This window comes from Electrophorus electricus, chromosome 11 (assembly GCF_013358815.1).
Source record: "Electrophorus electricus isolate fEleEle1 chromosome 11, fEleEle1.pri, whole genome shotgun sequence".
In the NCBI taxonomy this organism is placed as follows: Eukaryota; Metazoa; Chordata; class Actinopteri; order Gymnotiformes; family Gymnotidae; genus Electrophorus; species Electrophorus electricus.
In genome coordinates, this window is record NC_049545.1 from 23,446,171 (window position 1) to 23,461,691 (window position 15,521).

The 15,521-nt window shown below is 46.3% G+C and overlaps 1 protein-coding gene across 6 annotated transcripts in view; it reads left to right on the forward strand.

The window, feature by feature from the left end:
- Positions 1 to 15,521, forward strand: part of tenm3 (teneurin transmembrane protein 3) — a 263,354-nt gene that overhangs the window by 221,412 nt on the left and 26,421 nt on the right. For all 6 annotated transcript variants that reach the window (XM_035531325.1, XM_035531327.1, XM_035531326.1 and 3 more), the window contains 2 exons: positions 2,728 to 2,995; positions 4,474 to 4,617. In XM_035531325.1, coding sequence (XP_035387218.1) covers positions 2,728 to 2,995; positions 4,474 to 4,617 — 412 coding nt within the window. The remainder of the gene's footprint in view (positions 1 to 2,727; positions 2,996 to 4,473; positions 4,618 to 15,521) is intronic.

A 15,521-nucleotide genomic window follows, 5' to 3' on the forward strand; every position in this document is an offset into this window, starting at 1 on the left:
CGAGTCTCCAGATGTGATCACCATCCCGACTGCCTGAACTTTTCCGTTATTACCGTTCCCATCAGAAGTTGCCGGGAGAACTTCGGTGCACGGCACCGAAACATATTTGCTGTCTTATGAGGTCAGAGTGAAGCGCAGGGGGAGAACTCGTTCTCATACTGCGGTTAGCAGACGGCTCTCGCACCCCCCACACCACCCCCTTCATCCAAGCAGTGCTGTTCTCGACCCCGAAGCGACTCCTGACCGAGACGCTAATGGTCTCATGAGCTGGTCTCCGTTCACCGCATGTCTGGAGCGGCAGCTCGAGCCCCGACGTTACCGCTCCGCGTTCTTCCTGGCCGGCTCCGGCTGTGTGTTCGTGGTTCGTGTTCTGACACGCCCCAAATGAGAGCTAGCGACACGCGTGTCTTCCCACGCACCCCCACCCTGCGCCCACAGTTCATGAGAGCTCTTTGCCACCCAGTTCAATGAAATAACATTGATTTTCTCCTTTAGAACCTTCTAGGTTCGTTTTCATTATCATTAGTGGCTCTGCTCAGATCTCATGTAACTTCATCATCAAACTGGAACGTCCTGTGGTGTGTTTAACGATGCGGCTCAGATGACCTCTTTAAGGACATGCGGTCGATCCTGCTCTTCGGTATGGAAGGAGGAAACGTGTGGTGTTTCCCCCCCCCCCCATAGGCCCTGTGCTCGTGGCAGCACACGTGGAACACGCAGCAGACGTCGGACACTTTAAGAGCCTTAATGTTAGCTCACATTCTGTAATGAAAGAGGAGTGGGATCAGAGAGAGTGTGTGTTCTGAGGCCTGCAGAGTCACCCTTAAGCAAATATACATGCCCCGCCGCGTGCACGCACACACACACACACACACATGGTCTTGGTAATTATGGCTGTGTCAGCAGTGGTTAGTTTTACAATCTTGTTCAGACCAAGTTCAGAAAACTATGTGTGTATGTTCATGTGTGTGTTTACGCGAGTGTGCGGCGGGGCATGTATATTGATTTAAGGGTATATTTGCACATTCACGTGTATGTGTGTGTGTGTGTGTTTGCACATGTGTGCAATGGGGCATGTTTATTTGTTTAAGGGTACATTTGAGTGTGTGTGTGTGTGTGTGTGTGTCTGTGTGTGTGCGCATGTGCGTGCATGTGTGTGTCCATGCGCGCTCGTGTGTGTGTGTGCGTGCGTGCGTGTCCACGCGCACTCGTGTGTGTGTGTGTGTGTGTGTGTGTGTGTGCGCATGTGTGCGTGCATATGAGTGTGTGTGCTTGCGTATGAGTGTGTGTGCTTGCGTATGAGTGTGTGTGTGTGAGAGTTGGTATGTGTGTGTGTGTGTGTGACTGAGTGAGTGATTATATTTTATTTGTTATATTATTATTTGGTTTAGCGGTTAATCAGGTGAATCGGGAATCAGGTGACTCAGGTGAATCGGGTGAACTCCTGGCTGTGCCCTTTAGATCTTTTTTTTTTCTTTTCTTTCTCATCCCTCCTTTGTTCCTTTTCTTCGCTGGGACTGATTCCTGTTGTCACTCACTCGCTCAAACATCAAAGGAGCACACAAAGCCTCCTCTATCAATCCCACCCTCCCAGAAAATCACAGCGTCATCCCACACAAAGGAGCAGGAAGGCGAGAGAGACAGGGAGAGAGAGAAGGAACAGAAGAGAGAGGGAGAGAGAGAGAGAGAGAGACAGAGAGAGAGAGAGAGAGAGAGAGAGAGAGGGAGGCCAAGGAAGAAAAGCCAATCCCTCCTGCCCTTTTAATCTTGGGTTAGTGAAAAGAAAGTGTCCCGTAGTGCGACATTTGTCTGACAGCTCCATGATGAAGAAGAGGGGAGAGTTTACCAGCCTCCTGACTGTGTTGGTGGTGATGAAGAGGAGGGGAGAGTTTACCAGCCTCCTGACTGTGTTGGTGGTGATGAAGAGGAGGGGAGAGTTTACCAGCCTCCTGACTGTGCTGGTGATGAAGAGGAGGGGAGAGTTTACCAGCCTCCTGACTGTGTTGGTGATGATGAAGAGGAGGGGAGAGTTTACCAGCCTCCTGACTGTGTTGGTGGTGATGAAGAGGAGGGGAGAGTTTACCAGCCTCCTGACTGTGTTGGTGGTGATGAAGAGGAGGGGAGAGTTTACCAGCCTCCTGACTGTGCTGGTGATGAAGAGGAGGGGAGAGTTTACCAGCCTCCTGACTGTGTTGGTGATGATGAAGAGGAGGGGAGAGTTTACCAGCCTCCTGACTGTGTTGGTGGTGATGAAGAGGAGGGGAGAGTTTACCAGCCTCCTGACTGTGCTGGTGATGAAGAGGAGGGCCTCCTCGCTCTCTGCTGCTCTGCTCTAGCTCTGAAGAGAGAGACAGAGAAACAAACTCCACCAAATAATCCCACAGGCAACCAAAAAATGTGTGTGAGAGGAGTGAGAGTGAGTGAAAAAACCAAAACCCACCTGACGGTAATGCTGCTCCAGACAGTGGATCATGGGTAATGCGGTTGAACTCTGACTGCTGTTCAGACGTGCTAGCGAGATTAGCGGTCAGAGCAAAGCCAGGCGGCATGCGAGTCTTAATCCTGACGAGGGTGAAATCTGCTCCTTCTGAAACCTGCTGAGGTTTACGCTCCATCCTCATCCCCTTCGTCCTCCGTCCTGACCCTAACGCGTCCAGCTGTCCCGTATCCTGTCTTGCTCCGCTACCCCTGCGTCTCCGTCCTGACCTCTCTTCTTTTGATGTGCAGGTGCTTCAGGAGGATACGTCCATCCCGGGCAGTGACCTGAACCTGGTGTACGTGAGCTCCCGCGCGGCCGGCTACCGCCCCGTGCTGAAGGTGACCATGACCCAGTCCACCATCCCCTTCAACCTAATGAAAGTGCACCTGATGGTGGCCGTGGTGGGGCGGCTCTTCCAGAAGTGGTTCCCCGCAGAGCCCAATCTGGCCTACACCTTCATCTGGGACAAGACGGATGCCTACAGCCAGAGGGTCTACGGCCTGTCGGAGGCCGTGGGTGAGTCCCAGATCCTTACGGCTGGCGTGGCCCCAAAACCCGCTCTGATCCACTGACACCGAGTCATGCAGATGGTCTAAATACCACTTACGCTTCAGCCCTAATTCAATAAAAAGTTGCCATGGTGATAAATACCCTCTCACCTCTAATTACTGCAGATCCTTCTGCTGCTACACATATTTAGGGTTACATCAACCAGTGGAATTATTGCGTTACTCTGCTGGAAGAAACCTTTACTGAGTCTGCTGCACGTGGTAGTACTGAAGAAGTACTGAATGGAAGTACTTACACTCAGAGAAGTGTTAATACTCTGAGAAATGCGCTCAGAGAGGTACTTGGACTAAGAGATGTCCGTATAATGGATGGCCGCATCCAGATCCCAGGATCTGCAGAGAGCTTTTTGTTTGGTTTGGTTTTTCTTTCTCGCTCGTTTTTGCCTCCCCCCTCACCGCACTTGTTGTTTTCCTTCTGACAGCGTTTTACGGTACACGTATGATTAGCGTACGCCTCGGAACCGCAAAGAGGAGCGTCTCTCCTGCTCGGCATTCCTGCCAAGAGCCTTGAGCATTTTTGTGGTCTGGTTGGCGTAGCTGTGGCCATAGCCGGTAGAAAGATGAGCTGAGAGAGAGAGAGAGAGAGAGAGAGAGAGAGAGAGAGAGAGAGAGAGAGAGAGAGAGAGAGAGAGAGAGAGAGAGAGAGAGAGAGAGAGAGAGAGAGAGAGAGAGAGAGAGAGAGAGAGAGAGAGAGAGAGAGAGAGAGAGAGAGAGAGAGAGAGAGAGAGAGAGAGAGAGAGAGATGCTTGCTCATTTTCCATCTGCAGCAGTGCCTGGCAGGGCTAAACCAAACAGCCACTGCGCTCGGCCCCGCCCACCTACCCATTAAGCTGCTTTAAAAGCCGTGTGTATTGGCTCTCCCCCACTTCAGGCTATAATGCATTCCACCTTTTACTAAGTGAAAGCTGAAATGAGAAAGAGGCTGTCCAGGTCTCCAGCGTATTGATTGGCCACTCCTCCCCTCCGCTCCAGCCTCTGGCTTGCCCGGTGCATTATGGGCCAATTTCTGCGGGGCTAATCAAAGGCAATCGATTCCCAGCGGAGTCCCAGCACAGTCGTTTTTCGAAAATGTAAACGTGCAGACAGATATGAATTTAAAATGACTTGTTGTTGGTGAATTGGAGAACTGTCAGAGATTGTTATCAGATTTAAGAGAGTTCTGGAAAAAGTCACTGTGCTGCGCAACTCCTGCTAAAGTAGCGAGCCAGGCCATCTCTCCAAGGACAACAGACAGACATTTCCAGTTCAGAATAACATAATCCATATTTATGGGTTTTGTGAAGAGTTCTTTTTATTTTAAAAACCTGAATACAAATGCCCAGTCCTTACTTCCCGTGTGTGTGTGATCAATAAATATAAGAATCTGATAATTAACTTGCTCTGCCAATTTCTCTAGTTCTCTGGTGTCTCTCTGTCTGTCTGCAGTGTCTGTGGGCTTTGAGTATGAGTCGTGCCTAGACCTGATACTGTGGGAGAGGCGAACTGCAGTGCTACAGGGCTATGAGCTGGACGCCTCTAACATGGGAGGGTGGACGCTGGACAAACACCACGTGCTGGACGTCCAGAGTGGTGAGTGTCTGACACGCGCGCACACACACAGCCAACTTTTTCATCTAATACACCCCCCACATTTTTATCTAATACACACACACACCTCACGTTTTCTTCTAATACACACACACCCCACGTTTTCATTTAGTACACAGAGACCCCACGTTTTCATCTAGTACACACACACACCCCACATTTCCCTCTATTATACACACACACGCACACACACTCCACGTCTTCATCAAATATACACACACACACACACACCACGTCTTCATTGAATACACACACACACACACACCACGTCTTCATTGCGCTTCATGTTTGGGTTTTTAGCACTTTAGTTGTACACTTTTCAAAGTAACCTTTACATTTTTGTGTATTTCTAAGTTTTTAGGGGAAAAGGTTGAGTTCTATTGTAGTTTATCATGATGAGATGAGATTTGGTGAGCAGTGTGCCTTCATTTGAACTGCTGAAACATGTGAAAGTCAATGAAAGGAAAAACACTTTTACCCCAAGTGTCATCCACCAAATGGAAGCAGTTATATTCTTCTAAAAGATTTAACACCGTAATTCCTGATGTGCACTGACCCTTTTGCGGGGCAGTAGAATAAAAAATGTACATTATACATAGCTGTTATCCAGGCATTACTGCCACTTGTGTTAAGTGGCATGAAATTAAGTATAGCTGGTTCTAGTGTGTGTGTGTGTGTGTGTGTGTGAGACCGAGTGCATTTGTGTGTGTGTGTGTGTGTGTGTGTGTGTGTGCATGCGAGTGCATTTGTGTATGTGTGTGCGTGTCCGCGTGTGCATACGTGTGTTTGCCGTTGGTATTAACTCTAGCATGCGTGCGCATGGATAAACCGTGTTGACGTTTCTGTGTGAGCGACCTTCACCCAGTGGTGGGACTGTAAAGTGCAGCACCTCGTTGACATCTCACCAACAAGGGATCACAGCCCTGTAATGGATCCTTAGAGATCCCCATGCAGTATCACAGCAGCTTCCAACCCCCAAATGGAGAAAAATGTCATATCTCAGCCTGCATCTCCTCGAGATTACCTGTCCTGGGCTAATTACAACAATATACAATATACACACAACCGTACAATAAACATATCATAATAAGTTCATATTCATATACTGACAGAGTCTCACGGAAGCGCTGTAGTTGGTGTCATATTTACTATTTATAAATGAATATGTTGTATTCATAAATTCTATAACAGAAGTCACTGCCGTGAGTCAGAAGTGGCCTGAATGAGTAGAGATGAAGGGATTTGTTTAGTCCTTCATGACCGACTCCTTTAAGCTGAGTGACGTGCATTACTGAAAATAGACCACCATGGAACGAAAATAGTGGGGCGTGAAAATGCAGATGAGGCAAAGGGAATGATGTGGCAGCATCTGATTGGCTGAAGAGTGTGACTTTAAAGTAATAAATAAGAAAACAAGCCCTCTGGGTGGTAATGCAGATTACTGCAAACACACACACACACACACACAGTAAGCTTTTCTTGTTCCATGAATGGTCTCGCTTTGTCCTGACAGAAGTTGATACCCTGCCACACCCTGTCACACCCTCTGACACACCCTCTGACACTCCTCCGTCATACCCTGCCACACCCCCTGACACACATGGCCACACCCCCTGAAACACATCCCACCCAGAATCATCATCAAACACTGAGCAGTGCTCCATGCAGGGCTGTTTCATACAGAAATCATGTATTGTGTATGTGTGTGTGTGTGTGGGTGGGCGTGTGTGGGTGGGCGTGTGTGTGGGTGTGTGGGTGTGGGTGTGTGTGGGTGTGCGTAACTGGCTTTCGTCCTCTGTCATCATGCTCATCACATTACTGTATCTGCCACAAGAATCTATACCACCACATTTACTGTAGCTCAATCCAAGGTCAGAGAGAGCATTGTGCATGCGCGCGCGCGCGCGCGTGTGTGTGTGTGTGTGTGTGTGTGTGTGTGTGTGTGTGTGTGTGTTCGTTCATAATAAGTTCTCATTTCGTTTTCTTTGTGCTTGCCAGTGATCTTTATTGTGAGTCTTACTCTGTCCCTCTGTAGCTGACTCTTAACTTCACTTCACTAAGCCATGTGTGATGGCCATTACATTAGCCGTTATTTCTAATTAATAATAACTAATGAATTCATCATTTATTATCAACCTTTTATCAGAGCAAAAAAAAACATCCCAGCATAAGTAGCTCAGGTCACTTAAAATAAGAGTTCTCTCTCCCTCTACATGTTGCCTCCTCTCTCTCTCTCTCCTTCTCTTTCTCTCCCTCTCTCTCTCTCTCTCTCTCTCTCTCCCTCTACATGTTGCCTCCTCTCTCTCTCTCCTTCTCTTTCTCTCCCTCTCTCTCTCTCTCTCTCTCTCTCCCTCTACATGTTGCCTCCTCTCTCTCTCTCTCCTTCTCTTTCTCTCCCTCTCTCTCTCTCTCTCTCTCTCCATTTTCTTCATTCTTTATGTACTCTATCTCTTTGCTTCCACTTTTTCATCATCCTAAACCCCCCACCCCCACACACACACCACACAAACACACGCACGTGCACGCACACACACACACACACACACACAATAGATGTTTCTTTCTCCTTTTCTGTGAGAGCTGAGGTAGCACTTGCATTGACCTCACACATTTTCTTCTCACATTACACACGCATTTATTTATCTCTGCCTGTCTCACACACACATGGCTGACAGCCTTCTACCCTCACTGTGTGTGTGTGTGTGTGTGTGTGTGTGTGTGTGTGTGTGTGTGCTTGCATGTGTGTGTGTGTGTGTGTTTGGGTGGGCTACTCACTGTCTCTCATGTTGTGCTAGGCTGATACACATTGCTAACGTGCTGCATTCTCTCTTTTTTAAGTTGGTTTTAGGTACAAAGAGCCATCTGGGCTGTGTTATCTCAGATGTTTTAAAGTAAATGTGCCATATTTGGTGGAATGTTTCACATTCAGTGAGAAAGTGCAGCTCTGTCTCTACAGAGTCACAGAGACACTCTGCTGTCTGGGCAGCTATGATGTGTTCTATCAGCCAGTGTGTGTGATCAGGCTGTGTTCACTGAATCTGTGCTTTGTGTGTGTGTTTGTGTGTGGGTGTGTTTTTCTCTCTCTTTCATTGTTATTTTCATTTATAATTCCTTACAGACTGTCATTGTACAATTATTGATAAATCTGTATATAAGTAGTTATATAGAGTAAAAACAGTAAATTCAATAACAGGATATAGTTATTATAGCATTATAAAAGGACATAGTTATTATAATTACCACCTAGAGGAGCTGTGTTTCTTCTCCAAGGGAAATGTCATTTTTTAGATTGGAGGAGAGTTTTTCAAAATTTGGGAGTATACTCTTCAATTTTACTTTGAGATTTTGTATATTTAACAATGGAGGAGAAAGTGACCACACAGTCTCCTCACCGCTCTCATGGTGACCACACCATCTTCTCAGAGTGACCACACCGTCTTTCTCTCTGGGCTGCCAGGATTGTTTGTATCTGCCCATTTCTTTGGCCAGATTGTGGTCACTGAGCCAGTAGTTGGTTCTCTGTTTAGGGCTGAAAAATTGCGTAATGTAGTTTTGGTAACATTGTTCCAGTGTTCCCAAAGAGACTTTGGTTGATAATTTGGTAGCTCTGATTGGACGTTGGTCAGCAGTGCTGGACTAAGGCTGCTGTGTGTTTGGGGTCAGTAGGTTAGTCGGTCTCAGTCCCGGCTGACATTGGAGACTGGGTTAGGGCTGAGCTCTTGGGTTTAAAATTCTTCATATTGTATTGTGGTTTGAATTCTGCATGCAGGGATACCTGTCCCATCTAGTGTAGTCGTGTTTACTGAGTGAACCCCATACCTTGCTTTCAAACAGTACAAAACGCACAATGACACCATCACAAATTTTGCACATTTTCACGTTTGCAGATTTTAACCTGTTTTGCAGATTTAAAAAAAAATGTTTTTGAGTGCACAGAAAGCTTTTGATGTTTTTTTTAGTGCATTCACTCCCAGATCAAAGTGTCCTGAGGCACTGGTGTTCAGTGCGAGGTCATCGTGATGTAATGAATGCTCCAGGGCTGTGTTTCCTAGAGAGAAAAGAAGCCTGTTTTCCTGGGTCCTGGCTTTTTTCTGGAAGATTACAACTTTGCTTTTGCCGAGATTGACTGTCAGGGCCCAGTTCTGACAAAACGGCTCCAGCAGGTCCATCTGCTTCTGTAGCCCTTTTTCTGCAGATCATCTCTCTCTCTCTATCTGTCTCGCTCTCTCACTCTCCCATTTTCTCCCTGACCATTGCTTTTGATCTTCTTATCAGCACCTGTCAGAGCAGACAAACTCCAGACCCAGTGCCCACAGAAACCAGAGAGAGAGAGAGAGAGAGAGAGAGAGAGGGAGAGGTGGTGAGGGAGAGAGAGAGAGAGGGAGAGGTGGTGAGAGAACATTTTTCTGAAAGAAAAGTTTCTTGTAGGATCTTCAGAAACACCGTATGAGGTCTGAAGTTCATTGGTTCTCTCGCAGTGGTGTGTTACTGTCCAGAGGTGGATTCTGTAAGTTCTTCATACCTGTCATTGCTGCTTGTACCCCCTCACTTTGATCAGACCCTGAGCGAGGGAGTGTGTTCATCACAAAGTTCAGGGCCTGTGCTGTCCTACAGGACCCTGTAACACACCCACAAATTCCCTCGCTGAAGCATCCAACATCCAAACACAAAGCACCGATCGCTAACCTAAAAAACAATGTTATTATGATTGATTTGGTTATACTCAAACACCACTGGCCCCACACCTACACCACAAGCACCCGTGCCAAGCAGCGTTCGTATAAAGAAGATTTATCACAGCATTTCACTTGAAAATACCCATTCAAATAAGTCCTATAATTGAATATATATATATATATATATATATATATATATATATATATATATATATATATATATATAAAACTGACTTCTGAAGTAAAGCAAGTCACATGAGCCATGAGAATGAGCCTTAAAGTCATACATCATCTAAAATCAGAAAAAACCAGTAACTTCCACTCCGCCCAATGGTAGAACGAACTCATAAATCATACTGGGATGCTCCGTCAAGCCAGGAACTTGCAGATGTGTTTAAAACTGCTGAAGGAACCGTTTACATTTAACAGCGTTCGGACCCTGACGAAGAGGACGCATCAGGAAACGAGACACAATGAAAGAGGACTTTTAACATTCCTTTAACGGATCCACTTCCCAGCATTTCCAGCCTGTTCCCACTCCTCCGACGCCACACCCACAAGTCCTGGCAGTCCGGGTATGAACAGTTCAAATGAGAGAGAGACTTGTGCTATTTTAAAGCCTTTTATTATAAAGGATTTAAAAAAGAGGAAAAAAAGTATTAAAAACCTGAGCTAGACAAAAGAAGAAAAGAAAAGAAAGAGGGAGGATGATGGAGAGAGAGAGAACACTGGGGAGTGTGGGGCGGTGGATAAAAAAGTTCAGTATAAATCGTTAGCTAACTAAGTTCACTAGTAACTTTCTGTTTTAGCACTGTTGGTCTTCATACTTCATACAGCAGTGCTGATACCGAGAGGGAGGGGGGGGGAGGAGAGAGAGAGAGAGAGAGAGAGACAGAGAGAGACAGAGAGACTGGATGATGACCGAGTTTGCCAGCAGAGGTTTAAGTCTAGCACTCACACACTGAGCCTCAGGTCCTGCTGTGGGATTCCTCATCCTGCCTTGCTCAAGGGGGCGAGCACCTTCACTGCTCTTACTGTTCCCCTGCCCTCGATGGACAGACAGAGGACAGGAAAACATCTCTGCCCTCTGCCCAGGGCAGCCAGGCATCTGTCTTTTTATGATCATCTTGACACTAACAACCGTCTTAGGACGCACACTCAGACACAGTCATAGCATGGACATATATTTCATAATTGAAGACAGGTGTGTGTGTGTCTGTCTGTCTGAACATGTTTCTGTGTTACCAGCAGTCCCAACTCCATGTGATCAAACTTGAGTTGTGTGAGTTGTGTGTGTATTTCATTACAACAATGTGAACCACAGGTAATTAATCTGAAAGAGCAGTCCAGCATGTTTTTAATTAGACAGTGGAGATATGACCATAAGGAGTGTGTGTGTGTGTGTATGTGCGAAGGTCATGTGTCTCTGGTGGCCAGTATTGCTGTCTCAGCATGTTTCTTGCTATCTGTCTTTGTTAGCAGAGCGCAACTCAAACACAGCCAGAGAGAGATTCAAAAAGCATCCCTCTCTTTCTCTCTCTCTCTCTCTCTACATCCTCTCACTCTTCCCACGGCTCTGTCGTTCAATGGTGTAATCGATGGGGACCGGCAGACCTGAGGAGACTACATTGAGATTTATGGAGGCGGTGTGGCTTCTCTGCGCCCCTGCGTGTCCAAGCCGCCTTGCCGCGCCCGGTGTGGACTCCAGGATGGCCGCATTGATCTCCACCATAATTAGCTCGCCGCGGAGCCATCGAATTCCACCATGTTGCCCGATGTGAATAATTTAGCTTTCACAGTATGCAGTCACCCTTTGAAGTTCTGCTTTGAAGAATCACCCATCCGTGCCAGTCCTCCAAACCCCATCCCTCTGGGGCCAGAAACGCGTCATATGTAAGCGCGAGAATACGTACGACTACGCTCGAGCACCACCTCCGACCGCAACTTCCTGTTGAACACACTCAGCATGCGCTGGTATTTCCCTGCGGAGGTTATAAACTCCTGTCCTCCGAGGGGCGATACAGAATAAATCACAGCAGCTGTAAACCCTGACTCTGCTATTAATCCAAGCAGACACCTTTATTCTGTTCCTGCCTGCTATAGCGCCCCTAGTGGTAGCACCGAGGACACGCGTTTCGAATTTTCACACAACGCGTTTTAGAACGAAGGAACACGTGAAAGTGATTTGGCATGGCTCAAAGCGCTTGCTTTGGCATGCCTGCATCAGGCGTGTTCGAGGCCTGCACTGCACAGCACGGTAGGCAGCTATTGGAAGCACAGATCCCAGATCACAAACTAATAATTTCGCGGCTCTGACACGACTGAGGAAGTCGGAGCTTCTGGAGATGCAGCTCTCCGGGAGTGTCTCCCACTGCATCTCACACTCACAGGACTACAATCAGAGACACAAATATTCTCTCCCAGTTCTCTCCCAACGCAATTGCAAATCTCTCCCAACCTACTCCCAAATCGCTCTCAACCTACTCCCAAATCTCTCCCAACACTCTCCCAACCTTCTCCTAAATCTCTCCCAACACTCTCCCAACCTTCTCCTAAATTTCTCCCAACCTTCTCCCAAATCTCTCCGAACACTCTCCCAGCCTTCTCCTAAATCTCTCCCAACCTTCTCCCAAATCTCTCCCAACCTTCTCCCAAATTTCTCCCAACACTCTCCCAGCCTTCTCCCAAATCTCTCCCAACACTCTCCTAACCTTCTCCCAAATCTCTCCCAACACTCTCCCAAATCTCTCCCAACACTCTCCCAACCTTCTCCCAAATCTCTCCCAACACTCTTCCAACCTTCTCCCAAATCTCTCCCAACATTCTCTCAACCTTCTCCCAAATCTCTCCCAACACTCTCCCAAATCTCTCCCAACCTTCTCCCAAATCTCTCCCAACACTCTCCCAACCTTCTCCCAAATCTCTCCCAACACTCTCCCAACCTTCTCCCAAATCTCTCCCAACACTCTTCCAACCTTCTCCTAAATCTCTCCCAACACTCCTCTTTCTCAATGTCCTTTTTGCACTTTTAGTCTGCTCACTTTTTCCCTCTGCCCTCCCTCTTCCGAGTTCTCCCTCTCTCTGTCAGGTCTGTGTGGAGGGGAAGTGTCAGTAGTTTGTAGCTAACAAGGACTTATACAGGCCCTAATTTGAGCACTTGGGAATGTTGACAGCGGTTTGCAGTGGTACATTATATCAGTTCCATCCACACATTATTTGTGTGTCTACCCCCCCACACTTTCCCTTTCTTTCATTGTCTGTCTGTTTCTCACTGTCTCTCCTTTTCATTTTTCCTTCTTTCTATTGCTGTGTCGGAAAGGACAAAGGAAGTCTTCCTTGTTCTGTAAACACATCAGCAATACCACTCTTTTCTCATTCTCCTTCCACACATTTGGAGAGATTTTATGTTGGTAAACAAACCGTTAATTATGGCTAAGACCCACTGACATTCTGGAACTGTTTTTAATTATTTCAGATTCCTTTTTTTTTGCGTCCTTTCTGAGTAAGCAAACAGACCGTTACAGCTGGTCTAGGATCAGGCTACATTGCTCAGCTGGGCATGGCTTAGATAAGCTCTCTCTCTCTCCCTCTCTCTCTCTCTCCCTCTCTCCCTCTCTCTCTCTCTCTCTCTCTCTCTCTCTCTCTCTCGGTTGTGAAATTGTCAGACCTTATGTTCCTTCAGTTCTTTGAATCACGCTGTGAAATGAACTGTTGAAACTTCAGAGGGAGAGGAAAGGTGATGGTTTTTTATAACATTTCCCACCGGGTCCACCGGGAAGGACTGAGTGAACCTCTCTGTAGATATCGCTGCCGGCATTGAGACGGGTCTGCCTCGGATGTCTGCTAGCCAGTGTGAAATGGCCGTCACGCGTCTGCGGTTTACGCCGACGCCGCTTTTAATAAAGCTATCACGTTATTAAAATGTAGGTGATGAAGTTTTAAATAAGACAGGTAGCTGGGGAATGTCGATTGAGAACATCGGCTAAACGCGCATAACTAGCGAGCTATAACGAGATCTATTTTCGTAGACGCGGCACAGGCGCAGGAGGGTGGGCTAGACTGGTCACATGACCAGGTGTGGTCAGTCAAGCTGCCATGATTAACCAATCAGATTAACTCCTCCCATTCCCTTTAAAAGATGGCCGTGAGCCAGTGAATGTGCAGAGGCCCAGCTTACACAAAGATTCACAGGTCAGGTAACAGACTCGTCAGGAGGTACAGCAAGTTGTCTGTTTATTTACATAATTGAGATATGATTCATTACTTATATAATTTTTTTTGCATGCAATTGCACATCGACATTTAATAGTCATAATAGTGAAAATTAATAATCACAATAGAATTCTTTGTCCTTACAAAAAAGATCAGGTGTATGTATTTAGTAATTGGGAGATATATTTTTAATGGGGGGGGTATTCACATTCAGAATCCCACTGGGGAGAAATTGCACATGTCCTTATATACCTGCTTGAAGTGCGATAGCATATTGAAAATACCATGTTGCCCTCACACTGAGAGCAGGTGTGAGGAAGTGCAGTCTCTGTTTTAAGCCCAAATGGGTTCAAACCTCCTTCTGCACTGGCAGAGTTTAAATGCCACACCCCCTGTTGTACCACATTGTCACGCTTATTTATTTCTGTCCCCCTAAATTAACAGATGGAGGGAAATGTGCCCTACGAAATCAGTTAGGAGGCTGTTACACCCCAGAACAGCCATGAAATGACACTACAAGGTGTTTAATATTACATTTACAACATTAGTCAGATCCAGGGGCTCAAACCTTTAACCGTGGTATACCTACTCTGTCTGCTTGGTCAGGTGAGCTCTCAGACCTGGAATGATACTAATAATGTACTAATATAACAGGCTGGCTAGGTAGATTTCACTAGGCTGTCTAAACACAAATATTTAGCTCAGTACTCGATTTGCTTTTGATCGTCTTTCAAATTTTCATAAGATGCCAAACGCCCACATGTGTTGCAATGTTATGCCGCCATGTGCTCAGCGAGATTAGGCAGATGTGACAAATATTTGATCACAGAGGCCAGCAGAGTGGGAAGGTGCTGAGGTTCTGGTGATCCTTCCAGAAGGTGTGCGAGATTTTCTGCGGCTCCTTCAGACCCCAGAGCATTGTTCAGACTGATTGTTCAGATAGATTAATGCTAAACTGCACAATCCCCCTTGACAGTGTATATCTCTGTCTGGAGAGCTGACCCATGCTGTATCATTTATTAAAACTTACATTTTAACATTTGGGCCACGTGAAAAGGCATTTATTCAATAGATGCTAAATGATTTATTCACCATAGCTGAACGTTTATGAATTTATTATAAGACAGATAAATTATATCAAAAACATTTACCTGGAGGCGTCATGACAACACAAGGACACATTTTATTGTTCCTAAGCAATGTAAACATCATGCAAAAAGAAATCTATTAAAATTACTGTATTTTTTGTACATTTACAGTCTTCTAATTTATGTAAAGTGTCTTATACTTTATATAAATTACATATATTATGGTTTATATACTGTCATTTTCTCCTCTTTTGCTCTTGGGGGCGCTGTTCTCTGGTGGGTCTGGTCTGGAGTCCAGATATGTGTCCTTTCCTCTTGTCTCTTCCTGTCCTGGCAGTGTTAAAACAACGATCAGACATGCCATTGTGTTCAACGCCTTGTTGGGTTTTAGTCTGCGGCGAGCCCTCCTCACCAACTCCAACCCGTATCAGACTGCATCAGACTCTATTAGCCTTTATCAGACCGGATAAAGGAAACGCTTGCTGGTTTCCTTGTCTAACGCTGACATGAATCGTTAACCTATTAACTTAATGGCTATTAACTTTAGGCTGGGCGTGGCCTTTTACGGTGGGCTGGTGTAATTGTTGCTTTGACAGAAGACTGTCTAACTTTGCCTGTCTGCCTCAGCAGAGGACTTTTCAAGCATCTGTTCTTGCGATCCGATCCGACCCGCTACCATGGAAGCACTTGGAGCATCCCAAACATTCTCACCGCCCGTCCCACCCCTGCACCCACAGGAAATCTCTGCCGCACCCAACTGATTTTGGGACTTAGACGTTTTGTCCAGAACGCCGAGGATCTGGGATTTGCATTCAAATGCAAATTTAAGATTTGTTTAAGATATAGGAGCATCTATTTAATTATGAGCATTTAAAGAGTAGGTGATTGTGTGTGTGGGTGTGTGTATATT